Below are 22082 nucleotides of genomic sequence, written 5' to 3'. Positions count from 1 at the left end.
GCCCCTTCTTTTATGACTTAATTTTGTACTCCTCCTGTAGCCCTCTTTTCGGTTGAATCTTATAGTTCTTTTTCTTATTTCATCCTTTAATTAATTAATTAATTAATTAATTTTTTTTTTACTCTTTTCCATTTATATCCAATTAATTCAGAGAGATTCAACCTCTCTATAGCCAACAATGACAACTGAATATGCATTGCTAACATGACACAGCATAAACATCTCCAGGGCAGGAGAGAGGAATGGCCTGGAAAAGAGCTCCAAAAAATCACAGATTGTCAGGATCTGAAAAGATTGCAAAGAAGACAATATCTCTGCATTACAACCAGGCCACCATTCTTAACCAATCCCACTGCCTCTGAACTACATGCTGTTTTGGTTACCAGAGAAATGATGAAAACCTGGGAGAGGGCACTTAATCAGTGACATAATCAGATGAAGCTATGCTCTAAGAACACCCACAGAAAATGTCTAGGAGAAACATTTCCTTCTTGCAGAAAATTACTAAAACTAGTCATTAGTTGGCCCAGCCCACTAACAAAGTATGAGCTAACCAGAGTTATTTCATTTGAAATTAATGTGCTGTACCGAAAACACTGTCTTGCATGAGTTTGTGTTTTGGTAAAAGATACCTTGGGTATTAGCAGATAGGAGGGTGGATAGAAGTTTGCTACTAACTTTAAATAGGTTAAAAGCAAAAAGTCATACTTTACTTATTCTCACAGTCTTCATTTAAGATTTCCATATTTAGAAGCTTGCTTGAGGATTAAGGCATGTTTACAAGCCAGGTACCAAGGTGAGAATACTTTAAATCTTACATATTTGGGATATAACACTCCCAGTAGGCTCCATGAGAGCAGGAGACTTTGTCTCTTTTGTTTATTGCTGTATTCCCAGAATCTAGAAACTGCCTGGCATATAATAGGTACTAAATAAATAATTCTGAATGAATAACCAGGATATTCCTTTGTTTAAAAAACTGCTGAGGTGAGAGAACATCAAACGACATTAACCTAATGAAAAAATAAGTCAAAGCATGCACCTTACTGATTATATAAAATATAAATAAATGAAATAGAAAAAAATTATATCTTTATAAGACAGTCAGAAGTGATAGGAAAATAAAAGACATAGACTTTGATTTAACGAACAGTTATCTGACATAGAAAATGTAGTCCCACTATACACAGTCTCCACAGGGTTCTAGACTAGAATGATAATGAACAGGGAAGTCTCAGGGACATGGAATGAGCCATGTGACCTCCCAGGAGGTCAAGAAGTTCACAACTATAGATCTTTGTACTACCTCCCTCCAAGTTCATGTATCTTTGAGTACATGAACTCTGTCACAAATTCCAATAGTGGTGTAGCAACTCAGAATAAGATTATTCAGAAACACTATTTTCAACAGAGATACTTAAAAGCTGATTTCAATTTGTTTAGAACTCTTATATTTGTATGTTATGGACAACAAATTTAAATAAAATGGTGATTTACATTACCTCAGCATTAGACCCCTTTTCTACCAACTTTATTATTGGAACTTTATTTTTGTCTTCTAACCCAAAACCATAGCTGCCTTCATTGGATTTAATCTGAAATGCAAAATATTAATGTTACTAATAAAGAAACTATGAAAAAAGGTACAAATCAAACAGAATAAATGAAGAAAACTTATATAACATATTGATGATCTTACCAATAGTGATTTGGCTATAACATTTTCCACAACTTTTAAATCATGTTTCATAAGTCGATGCTTCATATTTGATCCTTCCATTTCCTCATCCGCAAAAAAGCGGAAAAGCAGGGGTTCATCTTTGAATTCACTTTTTTCAAGGACTACAAAAACAGAGATCCAAATTGTTCCAATTAATCCAAAAACTGAAACCATTTTCCATAATAATAGACATTAAATAAACTAATACCTGTCCTATAACCTCAATGTCATACTCTTAGAAGAAGTTTCATTCACAAATATCCCTATGATATTATTCTATTTCTTTCAACAGCTTCAAGCTGATATTTCCTCTAAATTACTATTAAGTAAAGAATTTTGAATTTTTTTTATTAATTTTTTATTTTTTATAAACATATATTTTTATCCCCAGGGGTACAGGTCTGTGAATCACCAGGTTTACACACTTCACAGCACTCACCCAAGCACATACCCTCCCCAATGTCCATGATCCCACCCCCTTCTCCCAAACCCCCTCCCCCCAGCAACCCTCAGTTTGTTTTGTGAGATTAAGAGTCACTTATGGTTTGTCTCCCTCCCAATCCCATCTTGTTTCATTGATTCTTCATCTACCCACTTAAGCCCCCATGTTGCATCACCACTTCCTCATATCAGGAAGATCATATGATAGTTGTCTTTCTCTGCTTGACTTATTTCGCTAAGCATGATAACGCTCTAGTTCCATCCATGTTGTCGCAAATGGCAAGATTTCATTTCTTTTAATGGCTGCACAGTATTCCATTGTGTATATATACCACATCTTCTTGATCCATTCATCTGTTGATGGACATCTAGGTTCTTTCCATAGTTTGGCTATTGTGGACATTGCTGCTATAAACATTCGGGTGCACGTGCCCCTTTGGATCACTACGTTTGTATCTTTAGGGTAAATACCCAATAGTGCAATTGCTGGGTCATAGGGCAGTTCTATTTTCAACATTTTGAGGAACCTCCATGCTGTTTTCCAGAGTGGCTGCACCAGCTTGCATTCCCACCAACAGTGTAGGAGAGCTCCCCTTTCTCCGCATCCTCGCCAGCATCTATCATTTCCTGACTTGTTTATTTTAGCCATTCTGACTGGTGTGAGGTGATATCGCATTGTGGTTTTGATTTGTATTTCCCTGATGCCGAGTGATACGGAGCACTTTTTCATGTGTCTGTTGGCCATCTGGATGTCTTCTTTGCAGAAATGTCTGTTCATGTCCTCTGCCCATTTCTTGATTGGATTATTTGTTCTTTGGGTGTTGAGTTTGCTAAGTTCTTTTTTTTTTTTTTTTTTTTTTTTTTTTAAAGATTTTATTTATTTATTTGACAGAGAGAGAGATCACAAGTCGGTGGAGAGTCAGGCAGAGAGAGAAAGAGAGAAGCAGGCTCCCGCTGAGCAAAGAGCCCGATGCGGGGCTCGATCCCAGGACACTGAGATCATGACCTGAGCCGAAGGCAGCGGCTTAATCCACTGAGCCACCCAGGCGCCCCAAGTTTGCTAAGTTCTTTATAGATTCTGGACACTAGTCTTTTATCTGATATGTCGTTTGCAAATATCTTCTCCCATTCTGTCAGTTGTCTTTTGATTTTGTTAACTGTTTCCTTTGCTGTGCAAAAGCTTTTGATCTTGATGAAATCCAAATAGTTCATTTTTGCCCTTGCTTCCCTTGCCTTTGGCATTGTTCCAAGGAAGATGTTGCTGCAGCAGCTGTCGAAGAGGATGCTGCCTGTGTTCTCCTCAAGGATTTTGATGGATTCCTTTCTCACATTGAGGTCCTTCATCCATTTTGAGTCTATTTTTGTGTGTGGTGTAAGGAAATGGTCCAATTTCATTTTTCTGCATGTGGCTGTCCAATTTTCCCAGCACCATTTATTGAAGAGGCTGTCTTTTTTCCATTGGACATTCTTTCCTGCTTTGTCGAAGATTAGTTGACTGTAGAGTTGAGGGTCTATTTCTGGGCTCTCTATTCTGTTCCATTGATCTATGTGTCTATTTTTGTGCCAGTACCATGCTGTCTTGATGATGACAGCTTTGTAATAGAGCTTGAAGTCCAGAATTGTGATGCCACCAACGTTGGCTTTCTTTTTCAATATCCCTTTGGCTATTCGAGGTCTTTTCTGGTTCCATATAAATTTTAGAATTATTTGTTCCATTTCTTTGAAAAAGATGGATGGTACTTTGATAGGAATTGCATTAAATGTGTAGATTGCTTTAGGTAGCATAGACATTTTCACAATATTTATTCTTCCAATCCAGAAGCATGGAACATTTTTCCATTTCGTTGTGTCTTCCTCAATTTCTTTCATGAGTACTTTATAGTTTGCTGAGTATAGATTCTGTGTCTCTTTGGTTAGGTTTATTCCTAGGTATCTTATGGTTTTGGGTGCAATTGTAAATGGGATGGACTCCTTAATTTCTCTTTCTTCTGTCTTGTTGTTGGTGTAGAGAAATGCAACTGATTTCTGTGCATTGATTTTATATCCTGACACTTTACTGAATTCGTGTACAAGTTCTAGCAGTTTTGGAGTGGAGTCTTTTGGGTTTTCCACATATAGTATCATATCATCTGCGAAGAGTGATAATTTGACTTCTTCTTTGCTGATTTGGATGCCTTTAATTTCCCTTTGTTGTCTGATTGCTGAGGCTAGGACCTCTAGTACTATGTTGAATAGCAGTGGTGATAATGGACATCCCTGCCGTATTCCTGACCTTAGCGGAAAAGCTTTCAGTTGTTCTCCATTGAGAATGATATTTGCGGTGGGTTTTTCATAGATGGCTTTGATGATACTGAGGTATGTGCCCTCTATCCCTACACTTTGAAGAGTTTTGATCAGGAAGGGATGCTGTACTTTGTCAAATGCTTTTTCAGCATCTATTGAGAGTATCATATGGATCTTGTTCTTTCATTTATTGATGTGTTGTATCACATTGACTGATTTGCGGATGTTGAACCAACCTTGCAGCCCTGGAATAAATCCCACTTGGTCGTGGTGAATAATCCTTTTAATGTACTGTTGAATCCTATTGGCTAGTATTTTGTTGAGTATTTTCGCATCTGTGTTCATCAAGGATATCGGTCTATAGCTCTCTTTTTTGGTGGGATCCTTGTCTGGTTTTGGGATCAAGGTGATGCTGGCCTCATAAAATGAGTTTGGAAGTTTTCCTTCCATTTCTATTTTTTGGAACAGTTTCAGGAGAATAGGAATTAGTTCTTCTTTAAATGTTTGGTAGAATTCCCCCGGGAAGCCGTCTGGCCCTGGGCTTTGTTTGTTTGGAGATTTTTAATGACTGTTTCAAACTCCTTACTGGTTATGGGTCTGTTCAGGCTTTCTATTTCTTCCTGGTTCAGTTGTGGTAGTTTATATGTTTCTAGAAATGCATCCATTTCTTCCAGATTTTCAAATTTATTGCCGTATTTTTTCAATGTTGACTTTTTTGTACTCACCCAAATTTAATAAAAGATTATACTGAGTCAAAAAATGTATGTAATCCAAAACATAGAAGCCTACATTGTTTTGAATTTGTAGTAAACATTTGAAGTGTGTTTTTAATATCCTGAACAATGATGGGAAAATTCAAATGGGTAAGTGTTGCTCTTATGTGTGTGAGCAATTCCCATGGTGGCTACTTGTGTTCTAACACTTCAAACCAGAAATATATCATCTGGGTGAAATGTGATTTTAGTTTCCACTAATTCTTTGGGTTGGTTTTTTTTTTTAAAAACATTATTCTCAAATAATCTTATTTCAATAAAGGTAATTTTCCCCTTTTATCTGAATATTAATATTTTTGCCCAAAGTCCCAAAGATTAACCTTTTTAAAAATAAAGCTAAATACTGATAGAATTTATATTCAGTAGATCCTGACAACAGTCAAAATATTTTAAAAGAGAAATATTCTCTTATTCCTATTTATGTATGCTTGGTAGGTTGAAGCATACTTGTTGGAACAGGGTAATTCACTGAGCAGGGTAGCCAAAGGGAAGATGCTTGTCCCATGGCTCTGTACGAGGTCTGGCTTTATGACGAGACAGACCTCCAGGTGTGGGGTTGATTCTGGGTGTGACTTTGGGAAAGTTACTTAAACTCTTTGAACTGTAGTTTCCTCATCAGAAAATGGGGGCAATAAAATCTTCTTCATAACATACAGAACTAAAAGTGAGGTAATAAATGTGATTAATTTGGCATATAGAAACTAATACAAAACTATTTTATTTCATTATTTTTACAGAGTTCCAAATAACTGTTGACCGGATGATACATGTATTGATGATCTTTGCAAGGAAGACTGGCCAGCAACTTGGGTTAACAAATGAAACTATCAAGCACAAATTAAAAAGTAAAGTGTTACAGCTGACAATAGAAATGAGAATATATTTGAGATCAAGTTAGGTCTTACCTACAAGACCCAAGCACTTCCCCCAAACTTGTATGGTGTTTTGCTATTGCTATTTTCCTCCAAAAAATAGTCTGCTTGACCAGAGTGAGAAAGGACATCAATATGGCCAGGGAGGGGCCAAACTGGATGTGCTTAGACTTTTTCTGACTTACACTTTTGTAGTGAAAACTTTTGTTGTTAACTCAATATTTTTAACTCAATACTTAATTTTTTGTTATTTTATTTATTTATTTATTTATTCATATTTTTGAGAGACAGAGAGAGCATGTGCATATGACTACAAGCATAAGAGGGGCAGACAGAGAGAAAGACTCTCAAGCAGGCTCCACATTGAGCAAGAGCCTAATGTAGGTTTGATTTCATGATCCTGAGATCATGACTTGAAACAAAATCAAGAGTTGGCTGCTTAAATGACTAAGCCTTCCAGGCACCCCAAATCAGTATTTTAACATAAATATTTAGATAAAATGACTACTTGTTGATACTTTAAAAAGAAAAAAAACACCAACAAAATATTTGAAGGTTTTCAGCCTGATATTGTAGTTTTAATTGCTTATAATAATATTGTTTCTCCCATTCAATAGTTTATTCATCAGGGACTGATATTTCTCTATCACATCTCACACAGTGCTCTAGAGATAGTGGGATGTAATGGAATCTCAAATGAATGTATGCTAACTAAAGATGCTCTCAACACAACTGAAGGTTTTGATTTTGTTTTTGTTTTTGAATGTTTTGCCTTCTTCAGAGAACGGTGATAGATAACATTGGGGCACCTGAGTGGCTTAGCCGTTTGAGCAATTGACTCTTGGTTTCAGCTTAGGTCATTCTCACGGTTTTGGGATTGAGCCCAGGCTGGGTCAACCCTCATAAGGGAGTTTGCTCTAGATTCTCTCTCTCCCTCTCTCTTTGACTCTCCCCCATTCTCTCTCTTTATAAAATATACAAATCTTTTTTTTAAAGTAATAACCTTCTAAAAGTAATTGACAAATAGATAGAAGTGTTATCAATATGTGTTTATAAGCATATATATGTAAACAGTGAAAAATATGAGTTTGTGGAATCTATAAGATGCTATGAATAGAGAGGGAAGACTAAGTCTCATTATTTTTAAAATTTAGGTGAAATGAAGTTCATCAAACAAGAAAGAAAATCTTTAATTAGTAGCCAAAATGAAACATTTTTTCCAGAGATTTATAATTTTATCTCTGGTGAAATTTTAAAATCATTTTTCTATTTTCTAAAAAGAACAATGATTATCCAACCATAATATGCTCTCACTTAATCATTTTAACATATACTGGCATTCAAAAAACCATAAGTGTGATCGAAAGTAATTTCAAAGGGTTTTTTTCAAAGCTACTTAAAAAAAAAAAAAAAAGTCTAGTTCAAGTTTTTGCTCCTCTGGAGTCAGTCTAGAAAAAGAAAATAGAAGTTATGGCAAGTGGTAGATAACAGCAATGACATAGGAATGGCACCAGTGGTGAAATAAAATGCAGATATGATCTGGTCTGGGCACATGGCAAGACCCATACAGTTTTATTGATTCATCTCTAAATGAATTCACTAAAACAATGAGATAGTCCCAGTGCCCTAACAAAAACAAAACAGAAAAATACATCTGTAAGCTTCAGGATTAAAAATACCTACCATGGTGCATGAATCCATTGTCACAGAGTCCGACACCAAATATCATTGCCTCTTCTCTGGTGCGACAATCCCCCTGTTAACCACAAAAACATGGCACAACTTTATAGGCAACTGAAGGCTTTGTTGTGTCTTCACTGCATTTGACATTCCCAGCACCACACTGACAGAAACATTCTTTTATTAGGGCACACACTGCTTTCATAAGCTCATGATGTACCTAATTGCTATAAAACATTCAATTAAAACATCTTTTTTTGACATTAAGGGAAAAAACAAAGATCTATTTCTTGAGTAAAACCATACTGTATTAAACATGAAAATTTATAAATAACTAAAATTTATTGCTACCACAAGTGATCCCTTTCTCTTATTTTTTCAATCTTGTATCCCAATTGTGCAGCAAGAAAATATCCTATGTATTGAAAACACACTAAAGTTAATGAAAAATCATTATGCATAATCTCTACTATCACATTCCTTCTACCAATGGTCTTGCTCTTTAAGGACCCCTAAAGAGACTCAATACAGGGTGATTTATAAGACTCTAAAAGTAAATTGTTCAGCTGAGCCTGTAAATACAAGCTTCTCTTTCACTCTTGCAGAAAAAATAATCATATCATATAACTGAAGCAAATATGAAAGCCCAATGCAACCTTCTGTTAGGTTTTTATCCAGGAAACTTCTATTTTATTCATCTAAGGACTCATATAAAGGAACAAGCATATGTACATAGGTGTGTTTAAACTTAGAGTTGTAGATTTAATGGTTTAGAAGTACTTTCTCATTTTAATTCTTCCTAGTCGGGTTGTTCCCCTGAACTCTGGACTCTGTGCTTATTTTTGTCCTTGCTTTCACTCAAAATCGATTATTCATACCTACAATGCATGTTTTACATGTTTTATCCACCCACTTGTTTTAAAGTATCTGTTGTTAGTCCTAGCAAGTTATTCTAATGTCCCTGTGCTGTTTTCTCTGTTTGATCATAATTCTAGTAAGAAGTAGACAGTTGTGAAAAAAAAAAATCTGTCAAGATGAAGGGACTTGTCCAATTTTGCATAACTATTTATCAGAAGAACCATCATGAGATGGTAGGTTACCTGAGTCCCGTTCCATCACCCTAATTTCTACAAGATATAATTTCTAAGACCTTGTTGTAACAGACCACTAAGAAAATCTGAAGAAAAAAATAACTGCAACATGGTTCAGTTTTTATTCTGTTTTTCTGATGCTCATATTTGAAAAGTAAAACAATGCCAAAAAAGGGAAAAAAAAAAAAAAAGGTGCTCACTGCTTTCCTGAGTCAGGACTTTAAATATTTATTAGGCACCAACTTTCACTTCAAAAAACCTTTCTTCAGTTTTCCCACATGGTCAATATATAGTATAAGAGAGTGTGAATTCAGTAAGATTTTAATTGCTATGTGAAATGCCAACTCTGATATTAAGTACAGAACCAATTCCAATGACACATATTTGACCATAATGTTATAAAAGTCTGACTCAAGTAAACCCATTGCATGTATGAATTAGTTTTTGGTTTTGTTTTTAAGATTTATTTATTTATTTATCTGACAGACAGAGATCACAAGCAGGCAGAGAGGCAGGCAGAGAGAGGAGGGGAAGCAGGCTCCCTGCTGAGCAGAGAGCCCAATGTGGGGCTTGGGGATCATGACCTGAGCCGAAGGCAGAGGCTTTAACCCACTGAGCCACCCAGGCGTCCCTGAATTAGTTTTTATCTAAAAATAATTGCTTGGTTTAATCTAAAATCCTAACTTCTAAATAGAATACATTTAAGTGCTATAAATACAAAAGCAGGCAGTCTTGGATAGTCTAGAAATTAAAATTAAATAATAAAAATCTCAAAATTTATGTGCACAGATGAGTTGAATATGAATTAAACATATATTGAATTGCTTCAAATATCAATATTTGAAGCAAAGAACATTCTAGGATTATCAAATGTAGGCCACTTTATTTAATTACAAAAAAGTAAAAACTGTTTATGAAATTGACTCAAATACCTAAGCATAACAACATTTCAACCAAGCAATATCCCCTAACAAAACAGTAAGTTCTGTCAAAGTGTTTTGTAACCAGTATTAAACACTGTTTATATATTAGGTGACCTAGAATGATAAAACATTTAAATTTATATTTGAATTCTAGTATATTGGGGGTAAATGCCCTAATTTGCAAATAACGTTTTCTCAGTACCTGCTGTCAGTTCCCACGTTCTGAGAAACAGAGCAACAATAACAATAAATTTCATACTTTCCTATTTAAAATGTATGTAGATAAATAGTAAAGCTTATATTGTCAAAGCACAATTACTATCTAACAGAAAGACATAGGGAGATTAGAGTAACTTGCTAGGACTAATAAACAGATATCTTTAAACAAATTATGAACAAAACATGCCAGAAATTTCAGTGTCTGTGAGTATGTATTCTTCAGTGATATATTCAAATTAAACTTAGGGTTTGTTTGTGTTTTTTTTCATTTTCTTTTCTTTTCTTTTCTTTTTTAAGTTGGCACCATGCCCAGCACAGAAGCCCATGTGGGTCTTGAACTCATGACCCTGAGATTGAGATGTGAGGAGAGATCAAGAGTCAGACGCTTAACTGACTGAGCCACCCAGGTGCCCCTACACTTAGTTTTTCACTGGATCTCAGTTGATATTTTTTTTTAAAGATTTTAATTATTTACTTGTTAGAGAGTACAAGTAGTCAGAGAGGCAGGCAGAGAGAGAGGAGGAAGCAGGCTCCCCGCTGAGCATAGAGCCCGACATGGGCTCGATCCCAGGACCCTGAGATCATGACCTGAGCCAAAGGCAGATGCCCCAACCCACTGAGCCACCCAGGTGCCCCTCAGCTGATATTTTAAAAATAGGAACATCTTGCTCTTAAAAGACCATATAGCATAAAAATTAAGTTTGAATACCATAAAGTCAGATTCAAATCCTAACTCTGTATTACCTTATGAACTTAGTCAAGCTATTTCCCTGTGTCTCCTCTGCACATGGTGACCAAAGAAGGTACCTAAATCACCTCAAAGCTTAAAGCAGCAGCAAATGTAACTCAGCAAGTTCTTTTTCTATTTACCTGTGCAATTAACCAGTCTATCAGCTTGTTGGCCATGACTACAGACTTGTAGGTTCGTAGATGGTAATCTTTATCTCTATAAGGAAAAAGAAACCAAAACCGGTGAGAGGATAAGTAAGAGCAGGAAAATGTTTCATTTAATATCGGTGTGCAACAGAAAAGTCTACTAAATAGAATCTGAATCTATTATCCACATTATGTGCAAATAAGAGAGGTTTACAAGATATATATAACACAAGAAAATTCCTTCATCAGCTTATATTGGAAGAGAGCCACAATGATACCAAAACAGGATAGTTCACCTTTGACATGTTCGTATACACAAATAAATTATTGCTTCTATATTATCTGACAATGATTTAGCTAGAAATACAGTATCTCATTATAAAAGAATAATAAAAATAGAATTTCTTCCCTTAAAATCAAGAAAGAGCCTAAAAAACAAAAACAAAAACCAACAACAAAAACAACTCCTCAAAATGTGGAGAATAAAGCAACCCCTTTTATTCCTGAATTCTCCAGGAAGGCTGGATTAGCACTGGAGGATTATTTGTTTGGCTCAGCTGCAGTGGCATACAGCAGGTCCATCCTAAGATAAACATGCTGAGAACGCTGTCATTCATCTTGTCTGATCAGAGCATGGACAAGTGACACCTCATCCCCAGGGAACCAAAGGAACCAGCTGACTCTACATTAGCCTCTCCTTTCAGTAGACTTCCCAGATCTGGGAAATCATTCAAAGTTAAGTTAGATACCAACAAGTGTTCCTGATCAGAATGGGGCCCCCAGGGCAGAAATCTATAATTCATTCATTTTGCAGGCCTACATCAAAGAGAAAATAACAGTCTTTTCAAAATGTCAAAAGACCGGAACTGCAAGCAACTTGAAGTGATAAATAATTACTAGCTCTGCTCACAGTTCTTTAGCCCCTGTCAGCAACTGACAATTAATACTGACATCATTTTTATCCACCTTCATAAAAAAAAGTCCCTGAAAAATAGTTGGTATTACTAAAAGAGATTTTAGTAATAAATACACCAGGTTAGCCAGTAATCAATAGCAGATTCTTTTTTTATTGATTTTTAAAAATTAATTAATTAACTATTAATTAATTATCTTGGTTTCCATAAGCACCAATAAGAAGGAAAAGGATAGTCAGTATATTATAAAACACACGAGGGTTAGTGAATTCTTCACCCAAGTAATTTTTCATTTTGTAAGCTGAGTTCACACATATTAAAAGCATGACTATCATACATTCCATCTGTTTTATGTTTTTTTCCCATAAATTTTTCCTTAACAACTCATAAACAATTGTCATTTCTAGCCAAAGAATAATCCCTTCTTATCAGCTCTTATGGAATGTAATGTTCTTGATAAGAAATCCCATATGGCTAAAATATATTTTCAGAGCACATTTTCTCACATACAAAATCTACATATACACAGGTAACATGAAAACTGTAACCATGATCGTTTTTATGAGTTTAGCAGAAAAAACAGATTTAAGTACCAACTTACTACTGAGTGAAGTAACCATCTTTTAGTGTTAGATTATCCAAAATATTTTCAGGGAGGCTATGCTAGAAATCTAGTAGGGAATCTATAAATATAGCTTCATTTGCACTTCTTTTTACTTTAGGAAGTCTGTTTGTGAAAGCGGACAGGGCAATTTCAGGAATGATGGGTAAATTTTCTTTCTTCCTCCAGGATCTGCACTGTGTTCTCTATAAAACATTAGTGAGCATTCCAATACACTTAAACAGCCACTTTGGGATTTTTTTTCCCCCCTAAGTTCTGAGTTTCCTTGAAATTGGAAACCGGAATGAAAAGTAGAAACACAGCACATCAAACATTTGGATTCTATAGCCATGAATGAAAAAAAGGTTTTTATTCCTTTTGGAAACAGTACATCCACTTTTTTTTTTTTTTTGTCCTGAATATTAAGTTTCAGTCAATAAACTCTGAATGATAGCTGGCCATCTGAAATTAGTGTAACATCATACTACATTCTATCAGTGTATATCAGTATAAATTTTATAAAAATACATTACTTCAATTAGTTATCATAACACAAAACTCAGTTTTCTGCTGTCTTTCCAGAGAGGTAAACTGAAAATTAATTATGATTCCACTTCAAAAAAAAGGGCATATCTTTTCAAAAGGAAAAATTGGTAGAGAATACAATTATACTGTTTTACTTATTAACTCCAAAGTAATTCTGAATTTTCAAGTATAAAATCTTTCCTTTGGATAAAAGAGTATTACACATATTATAAAAATACATATCCAAGAATTGATTACACAATTTACTGAGAAAGGAAATCATACAGTAATCAGAGTAGTATTTATAGTAAATAATATTTTCAAATTCTCTCCCAGTGAACTATTATTTACTAAATATTAACTAAATGTGGATTATTTCATTATCAACTCTATAATTTAGTTGAATTAATGACTAATAATTTTAGAAATCAAAATAAAAAAGTGGGAAAATGCATAGAGTCTCAGAAAATTTAGAAATATTTTCAGGTTAATTATTACTTAAAATAATCTTTAAAAGTAAAATTTCCACTTATAGAATAAGTGAAATAATAAAATAAAATAATAAAATAAACCAAGAGGTTCCAGCTGAATAATAAGTACCTAATATGCAATACAAATATTGCCATGTAAGTTGCCCAGAACTTAGAAACCAGACTCACCTTATCACTGGAGTAAACAGACTATGAAGACGGCAATATAATCTCACTCCCTATTATAAAATAAAGATATGTCAAAAACAAGGAGGATCATTCAAAGTTCAGACCAATGAAATTTTGAGACAAACCCACTGTCAACATTCTGGAATCATTATATAATCTCTACCAATTTAAAAGTTATTCAACTACTGCATTACATTAGAAAAACTTAAATAATAACTTAAATAACTAAATAAATAAATAAATAACTTAAATAATTAAAAACAGGATTAAATTGTACTATGAATTTGTCATATACATATGACATATACATATATAAAGAGTTAAAATTATTTTTCTTAAAATGTAGAATTCCAAACTATTAGCAGAAAATAAATCTATGCAGCAACACTTCATACTATGTGTTCATTTTATGTCAGTATAAATCTCATCAAGTGTGCAAAGAAAACTGATGTTACATACATTTTATATATCTTTTTTTTAAATGTATTCACGTATAATGGACACTTGTTGCCACATGTGACATAATTTTCAGTGCATATAATCTGAGGATGCAATTTCATTAGTTCCATTGAGAGCTACACAAGAGAATGAAAAAAATGATCTAACCCTAGAATTCTTTAAATAGCAAGAAAAGACTGAGAGGCTTGCTTATGAATGCCATTTTCTATACTAGAATTTTTTTTTAAGTCTCTCAACAGCATTTCGTCTTGGTGCAGTATGACAACATGAATTCTGCTATTGATAAAAGGTTCTGGGAGAGGCTGTTACCTTCGAAATCACGTCCTGCATTTCATTTCTTGGATAAAATGTTCCATCATCATAGCGGAATCTATATAACATCTGCTCTGGCTTGAATTGATGTTTATCAGTAACTAAGAACACAGAAACAATATGCTAAAATATCAACAATCTAAAAGTTGGCAAACAAAAACAAATAAATTTATAAAATACATATTCCCAAATGCTAAAACTACATGTTATATATATATATACACATACATATATATACATACATAAACATAAAAAACTTTTGCTTCCCTAACACAGTAATACTAATTCAGTATTCTGATAGGATTCATGTTAGGATTTTGTTATATAATACTTTTATGATTTCCATATAATGATTAAAGAAATAAGTTGAGATTGTAATATTGGGTTAGCATAGTACAAGGGTATGTACAGTGTATTATTTTATTTATATAAATACATAAAGTTGTGTTTTCTATTTCTTCACAGTGCCACAAAGTTGAGCAAAACGTGTCCTTCAAAGAGCAGATAATCTAACTAATGAGTTATAATTTAATTCTCAGTCCTAGAAGTGAATTTTAGTATTTATCTGTTTTATCCCACTGAAATCAGGCCAAGACCACCCATACACCAATCTTGACCATTTATTCTGTGTTTACATCTCTGGAGTAGATGTAAACAATAGTATATAATATCAATATGCAACTTATTCCAAAATTTCAACAGTTTTCTGAAACTGAGAAATGCCTTTCTCACATGTCACTTAATATTTTTTGCCCTTAGTAGAAATGAGAATGGTCATCCTTTGCTTTCGTCCTTGAGACAAGAGTTTCATATTCATAAAGACTCCTATTTAAATTCCTCTCATTTTCTTTTGATTTCCAGGAAAAGTATGTTACAGACACTTTTAACCAAAAAATGATGTTTGTGGAGGGGAAAAAAACCCACAAATTAAACCGTTAAGAGTTTATATTTAAATATTTTCTTTAGAGGAAATGCAACATTCGCAGAAGAGATAATTTGTTGCAATGGGCTCTGTTTTCATGATTAACTAGAAGACTTTGACCTTTACTTTTTATTTAAAATGTTGAAGGGGGAGAAAAAGTTGTCAGAATTAATTTTCATGATCTCCATTTGATGAGGGGTGTCCAGGAGGCTCAGTACATTGAGCGTCTACCTTCGGCTCAAGTCATGGATACATGATCCTGGGAAGGAGCCCCAAATGGGGCTCCCTGCTCAGTGGGGAGGCTGCTTCTCCTGACGCCCTTCCCCCTGCTCGTGCTCTCTCACTCTCTCACTCGTGTGCTCTTTCTCTCTCATAAATAGACAAAATCTTAAAAAAAAAAAAAAACCTACATTTGTTGAATCCAGAAGAAAGCCAAAAGACTTATCACACATACACACACAGATTTGAAGTTTCAGCTATTTTACCCCAACCTACTCAAACCACGTGCATGGCTTGCAGCCATCAGATCGACACAGGATGGCTGCCAAAGAAAGATAGAAAACACAGCCTTTTGCCATCTCCTTTTTTCCAGATCAAGCCAAAAAGAAAAAAAACACGTGTGAAGGAAAAATAACATGGCAAGAAATATTTTGCAATCCTATGGCATGTTTCGAGACCAGTTACTTATTTCTTCTCTACAATCTACCTATTCTAATTTTTATCCCCTAGGAGTCATTGAAATAAATGATTGTCTTGATATTTCAAAATTCAAGGAAACATTGGCCCCAAATGTCTCTTGCCACAATAAAATGATTGGTGGTTTAAAATCCCTATTCAAATGTCGCGGCCAGCATGAATCGACCAGGGTAACCGTGGGGGATAAGAGGATGGTGAAAACAAGTTAAGAGACAAAGAGATGGGGGCAGGAGGGACACTGAAGATGATGTCCCTCAGTGCCAAATTTATTCCACGTCTTACAAGCATTTATAAGGCAAACCAGAATAGAATTTATAAGGCATTACATCAGTACCTAGTCAGATGACTGCAAGTTCCTATAACAAGTTTACATTAAGTACAAGCAAACCTCATGAGCCCAGGTAGTTTCGGCTAAATCCATTAGCAAGACAATCAACCAGGGAGTGGGTTATGGGAGGTACAGAACAACAAGGATTAACTAAGAACTCAGGACTCTGGCCACATTGTTCCCTACTGCAGGGAGAGTGTGTGGGAAGTCACATAGGCGAGTGCACGACACATAGCACAGACCCTTTCTCAGTGCACTCAACTTTCCCGTCCTTAACCTTGTCAAGGTGTCCAGACTTTGAAGGAGACACAAGTCAGGGCCTGGTTTGGTCCTCGACTCCAGCCGTGCCGTGGCCTCCAACATTTAAATTGGAGTGCTTAGTTATAGGGCAAACTCTTACAAGACTTTGATAATTCATCTTGGGTTAATCTGGAGCTCTTAGCTATTGCCTTGAAAAAAATGGTGAATAGCTCTGCACTCAAATGCACTGCCGCAACTTCCTGAATGTGAAAAATAGGTTTATTAACTCTTGAGAGTACAGGTCATGTAAGAAAGGTTGCTTAACGCTGTCTTCTAAACAACTATGCAATATTGAGATATTACTAGGGATACAGCTGGCTTTCTACATGGTGGGGTAGGATTGCTGACCTATAGTATTCACCAATTTCTATGGTATTAAATATTCCCACACCAGCCAATTTCAAGCTACCAAAATAAAATCACTGAACACCGAGTTAGACAAGCAGTGATACATTAACACTAAGGACCTGGAGAACAATAAAATATAGTAAAATAATTAGAAAGTAATGAGTTTTAATAATATATGAACTTTGCTTATAGTATAATTTATGTACTATCTCTTCATATAATTTTTTAATAATAGCTGTGTCTTACAACTAGCTTGCAAATTTATAAGAAATTTAATTACCAGCTCTCTCAAGTTTGTATAAGCCAACTTCAGCACACTACTGGATATAATAAATGAGGTCTCTGAATTGCATAAGCCTTTATAATGTAAATAGTAGACCCAGACAAGAAAATGTATCAGCATATCATACCGAAAACATATGCTGTTTCAACCCAGTAATTCCTGGTATAGCAAGGCTTTGCTTTTATGAAGTTCTCAGCAATATTTGCAATGTGAATAGTGGCAGCAGTAACAGTCAACTCTTCAAGTTTTCTCTCTTTTATTAAAACAGATGGTTCATCCAACTTTATTTTAGGAACTCTATTTTCACTAAATGCAACTGAAGCCACATACCAATAACACTAGCATGTTTGGCTCATATTTCTACATTCAAATAAAATTATTAATGTGAAATTGCATAATATGTTCTCCTACTCCTAGTTCAGGGGAATCTGTACTAGTTAATTTGGGGCACTTAAAGAAGTGATTACTTTTAGCAACAAAAATTCTGTATCCCACATCTGACATTACAACTGATCAAATCCTGAAACAATAAAACTACAGGACACTAAAATCAAACTGACAAATAGAACGATACTAATAGAGAGTAGTTAGTGCTTTATCAGAAAAGGAGTTAATTGGGTTATAAATATCATTGTTCAAAGAGATTTAAGTTCTTATAAGTTAAGTAATCAAAAAAGTTTTTGCATTTGAAATTTCAAAATAATTTTTTTTAAAGATTTTTATTTATTTATTTGACAGACAGAGATCACAAGTAGGCAGAGAGGCAGGCAGAGAGAGAGGAGGAAGCAGGCTCCCTGCTGAGCAGAGTGCCCGATGAGGGACTCGATCCCAGGATCCTGGGATCATGACCTGAGCCGAAGGCAGAGGCTTTAACCCACTGAGCCACCCAGGCATCCCTCAAAATAAATTTTGATCCAGAATTTATCTCTTTACTTCCTTTTCAAAATTGTATTGGAGAAAAGGGATATCTGAAGTTGGAGGATAAGTTGATTAGGACTGAAACTCTCCCATTCTGATATCCCTTACCGAAAAAATCTTATGTTGTTTTTTTGTTGTTTTTTTTTTTTCTTTTTAAAGGAAGGCAACTGGGGTGACTGTGTGGCTCAGTCGTTAAGCATCTGTCTTTGGCTCAGGTCATGATCCCAGCGTCCTGGGATCAAGCCCCTCATTGGGCTTCCTGCTTGGCAGGAAGCCTGTTTCTCCCTCTCCCACTGCCCCTGTTTGTGTTCCCTCTCACTGTCTCTCTCTTTGTCAAATAAATAAATACGATCTTTTAAAAAATAATAAATAAAGGAAGGCAATTAAAAAATACAGTGAGAAACATCTTAACAATAAATAAGGGTGGTTCTCTCTCCATGTAACTCTCTGATTCCTTCAAAAGCTTTTAGCAGTTATAAACTGAAGAACAGGTCAGACCAAAAGACTATTCATGAAGATACTTAACAAATATTATTTAAACTCTGCTTTGTACTAACTTACAATTGACTTGTAAATGTTTGGCTAGCTACTCATGATTTCAGGGAAAGTCATAACAGTTTTGACATTGTAAGTCAGTGTAATGTCACCCATAATAGTTATGTTTTTGGTTTTCAGATCCCAATGCACTATGCAAATAAGTGACTAGTTCTCATATAATTTTTAGGTCACCTGTTATGAAATATAAAAGCAAGAGTAGAAGTGGGGCTTGAAAATAACCTAATATCCCTTTCAAAGGACATCCTCTTCCCCACGCCCTGACTCTTCTCAGCTCTGGAAATACAATTTTTGTAATTAACTTTTATCTATTACAAGGTACCTCATATCAAAAAGGAAAATATCATAACAAACTTAGCGTGTAGGTCTTTCTAAATACAGTAAGCAATCCCATACAAGTACCAAAAGTCACATTTTTAAAATACTCTTTTAAATAATTTAAATAACAGAATCAATTGTTGACAGCTTTAAAATCTTTTTTATTTCTAACTCATAATAGTTTGAAATCACTCAAATTAACAATAGAAGTTAGGAAAACCTCTACTGAAATGTTAAAAGTCAGTTTTATGTTTGAAGTGGCGGGGGTGTGGGAGATTAGGGTACCAGGTGGTGGGTATTATAGAGGACATGGATTGCATGGAGCACTGGGTGTGGTGAAAAAATAATGAATACTGTTTTTCTGAAAATAAAAAAATTGAAAAAATTTTTTAAAAAGTCAGTTTTATGACTATTCTATGCTGATATCACTATAAAACATCGACAAGTTTATATAATGATTACTCTGGCTTTAATATAATTCCCTAGATTTTATATTGACCTGAGAGCTATACCTCAGTAGCAGACATTGGATTGTTGTTTACCAAATTGGTTTAGCTTTTATTTTCCCTGGGCATGAACCTACACTACATTTCTAAGTTTTTCTTGCAATAAGGAGTGGCCACGGAACTGAGTTGCATCTAACGACATGCACACAAAAGTAAGGCAAAACATGGAGTGTACAGGCCCATTTAAAACAAACAAACCAAAAACACCACCACTCTTTCAAAATGACCATTAAGAGCCCTGCATTGAAGGTAGGTGAGCCTCTCCCAGGACTAAAAGCCTGGTGCCTCCAACGTCCTCCACCAGTGACTGAATTTTACCTGAGTGAAAAAATAGCTTCTAGAATGGAAGCCACGGTACTGAGGTTTAAATCTGTTAGAGCAGCTATTATTAACCAATACAGTTTTCCTTCTCAGTGTTCCCAACAAAAAGGTAATTATCCCATCCTGGTGGATTTCTACCTTTCTGAAAGGAAGTATGTCCACACCAGGATTGTTTGATGAATAAGGTAAAAAGATAGGTTTAAACTATTAGGCCATAAGAAATAAAGGCCATAACATGATAATTTTACACTAGGTAGCACAATATCTTACACACAGAATGGAGGAGAGAGTCAGTAAGGAAAGGAATAAACAAATAGTTCATAAATAGATTTTCCCTTCTTTGCTCTACTGGTAAGACAGTTCCTGGAAGTATGTAGCCTAAATGAGAAAGGAATCACCTGATTTCTGAAGGTCTATGATTGTATGTAAAACCTCTTAATAGTCCACCTACTTGAGCTTCAGTAGACTGCAGGACAAAACACAACATATTCCCTTCTTGACCCAAATATTCATCTGGGCTTGGGGTTAGAAGAAAGGAACGAGAAGCAGCCAAGTGGAAAGTCATCTAACTCAACATCTTTTCATTTTTACTTATGAGTTTTTGGATGATGTGTTTTAACACACTAGATGCTATGTGGTGTGTTTTCGCAATGCTAAAGAATCAAGAACAAAATCACCTACAATTTATCACTACTATCATTTATTTACTAACAATATAATTACTCCTTTATTCATTCACTGAGCAAATATTTATTGAGCACCTACATGTGATGGGCACTCCAGTATCCTGTTCCTATAGTACTTCTATTTTGATGGGGTGCCAGAATCAATATGGGAGGTAAAGAGAGAAATAATAAATAAACAAATAAAATAGCATGATAATTTTAGAGAGTGCTAAGTTCATGAAGAAAATTTCAAAAATTAAAAACACAGTTTATGGTAATAGGATGAGATTCTAAAAGAGTGTCACTGAAGACATGAGTCATGAACACTGCGACTCTTGTCATTTCATTCACTGCCGTCCCTCCAGCACGTAGAAAGGTCCCTGGTATATACTAGGAATTAATAAATAATAGTTGAATGAGAATTGCAAGAGCAAAGATCCTAAATGCAGAGTTATCCCAGAGTTAAGGAAGAGACAGAAAACCACAGGGGCCACAAAATAATGAGCTGGGTACAACATTATTTGCCAACTCACAGAGGAAGTCAGGAGCCCTATTATGTGGGGTCTTGTGGGCCATGGTAAGAGATCTGGACCATAGTAAGTAAGAGGTTCCACACTTTTCTTTGAGTGTAATGGGATGCCAGTAGATGATTATAAGCAGGGGAATGCTTTGATCTTACATTTGTTTTAAAATGTCTCCAGCTGTTTCCTGGAGGCTGTGTCATAGGGATGGTGGACAAAAGCAGGAGCAAGGAAGGAGAAGTTGTAACTGGGAAGAAGGTGGGATCTGGAAGTGACAGAATTGGTCTGATTAGCGATCTATTTTGATGGAAGAATTCACAGGGAACCCAGGACGGTGAGGAAAAACTGGGAGAATCTAGTTCAGTTTCATCCCACTCTAATTGAAAAAAAGAAAAGAAAAGAACATTGAAGTAGCTTAGCCAAATACCTATGTTTATTCATAATTCCCTCTTTTTCTCCTCTCCCACATTCTGCATTAGAAATTCTTCACACTTTACTTCTCAGTCCCATTATCACTGCTTTCTTCCTTCTTTTTTACAGATCTCCTCAGGAAACTGGTGCTCTCTTGAAATGATTCCCATGATTGTATACACTGAGCTTTACACATACATTTTCAACCTCTTGCTGGGTGTTCCCCTGTGGATGTCTTATAACGAACCTGACAAAACCCCTTTATCCTCTCCCACCCTGCTCCTTCTCCTGAATAGTCATCCCTGTCAACCAGACAGAAATCTCACAGTAACCTGATCTTGCTCTTCACTCCTCATCTCCCACATCCAACAGTTTTCAAACAGGCTGCTTCAGCTTCACCAAAGTCTCCCAGATGGGCCACTGTCATCACGCCCTAGTACATAGCCATCATCCTCCTACTGCAGGGAAAGACGGGGGCTGCATGATGGATGGGGCTCACCCACAGTGTCTCCAACATCTCCACTCCACATTCCACATTGCTGCACCTAAACATTCTGAAAGCCATGTTCTGGCCACTTTTTTGCTTAAAAGTGTCCGTCATCTCCTCATCTCCTTCAGAATAAACCCAACATATTACAGCCA

At 35.4% G+C, this 22082-nt stretch overlaps 1 protein-coding gene across 1 annotated transcript in view; it reads right to left on the bottom strand.

Annotated features, from left to right (window-relative positions):
* PREX2 (phosphatidylinositol-3,4,5-trisphosphate dependent Rac exchange factor 2) overlaps nucleotides 1–22041 on the bottom strand; it is a 187643-nt gene extending 165602 nt beyond the window's left edge. The window contains exons 1-8 of the mRNA XM_059395513.1: nucleotides 21940–22041; nucleotides 16695–16794; nucleotides 14346–14449; nucleotides 13578–13627; nucleotides 10873–10948; nucleotides 7773–7845; nucleotides 1700–1842; nucleotides 1503–1595 (exon numbers count right to left, since the gene is read on the bottom strand). Coding sequence (XP_059251496.1) covers nucleotides 1503–1595; nucleotides 1700–1842; nucleotides 7773–7845; nucleotides 10873–10948; nucleotides 13578–13627; nucleotides 14346–14449; nucleotides 16695–16794; nucleotides 21940–22041 — 741 coding nt within the window. The remainder of the gene's footprint in view (nucleotides 1–1502; nucleotides 1596–1699; nucleotides 1843–7772; nucleotides 7846–10872; nucleotides 10949–13577; nucleotides 13628–14345; nucleotides 14450–16694; nucleotides 16795–21939) is intronic.
* Between the last annotated feature and the right edge of the window lie 41 nt (nucleotides 22042–22082).

This window comes from Mustela nigripes, chromosome 3 (assembly GCF_022355385.1).
Source record: "Mustela nigripes isolate SB6536 chromosome 3, MUSNIG.SB6536, whole genome shotgun sequence".
Taxonomy (NCBI): Eukaryota; Metazoa; Chordata; class Mammalia; order Carnivora; family Mustelidae; genus Mustela; species Mustela nigripes.
The sequence above is the reverse complement of the archived record's forward strand: the minus strand, read 5'-3'. Positions and strand labels throughout refer to the sequence as shown.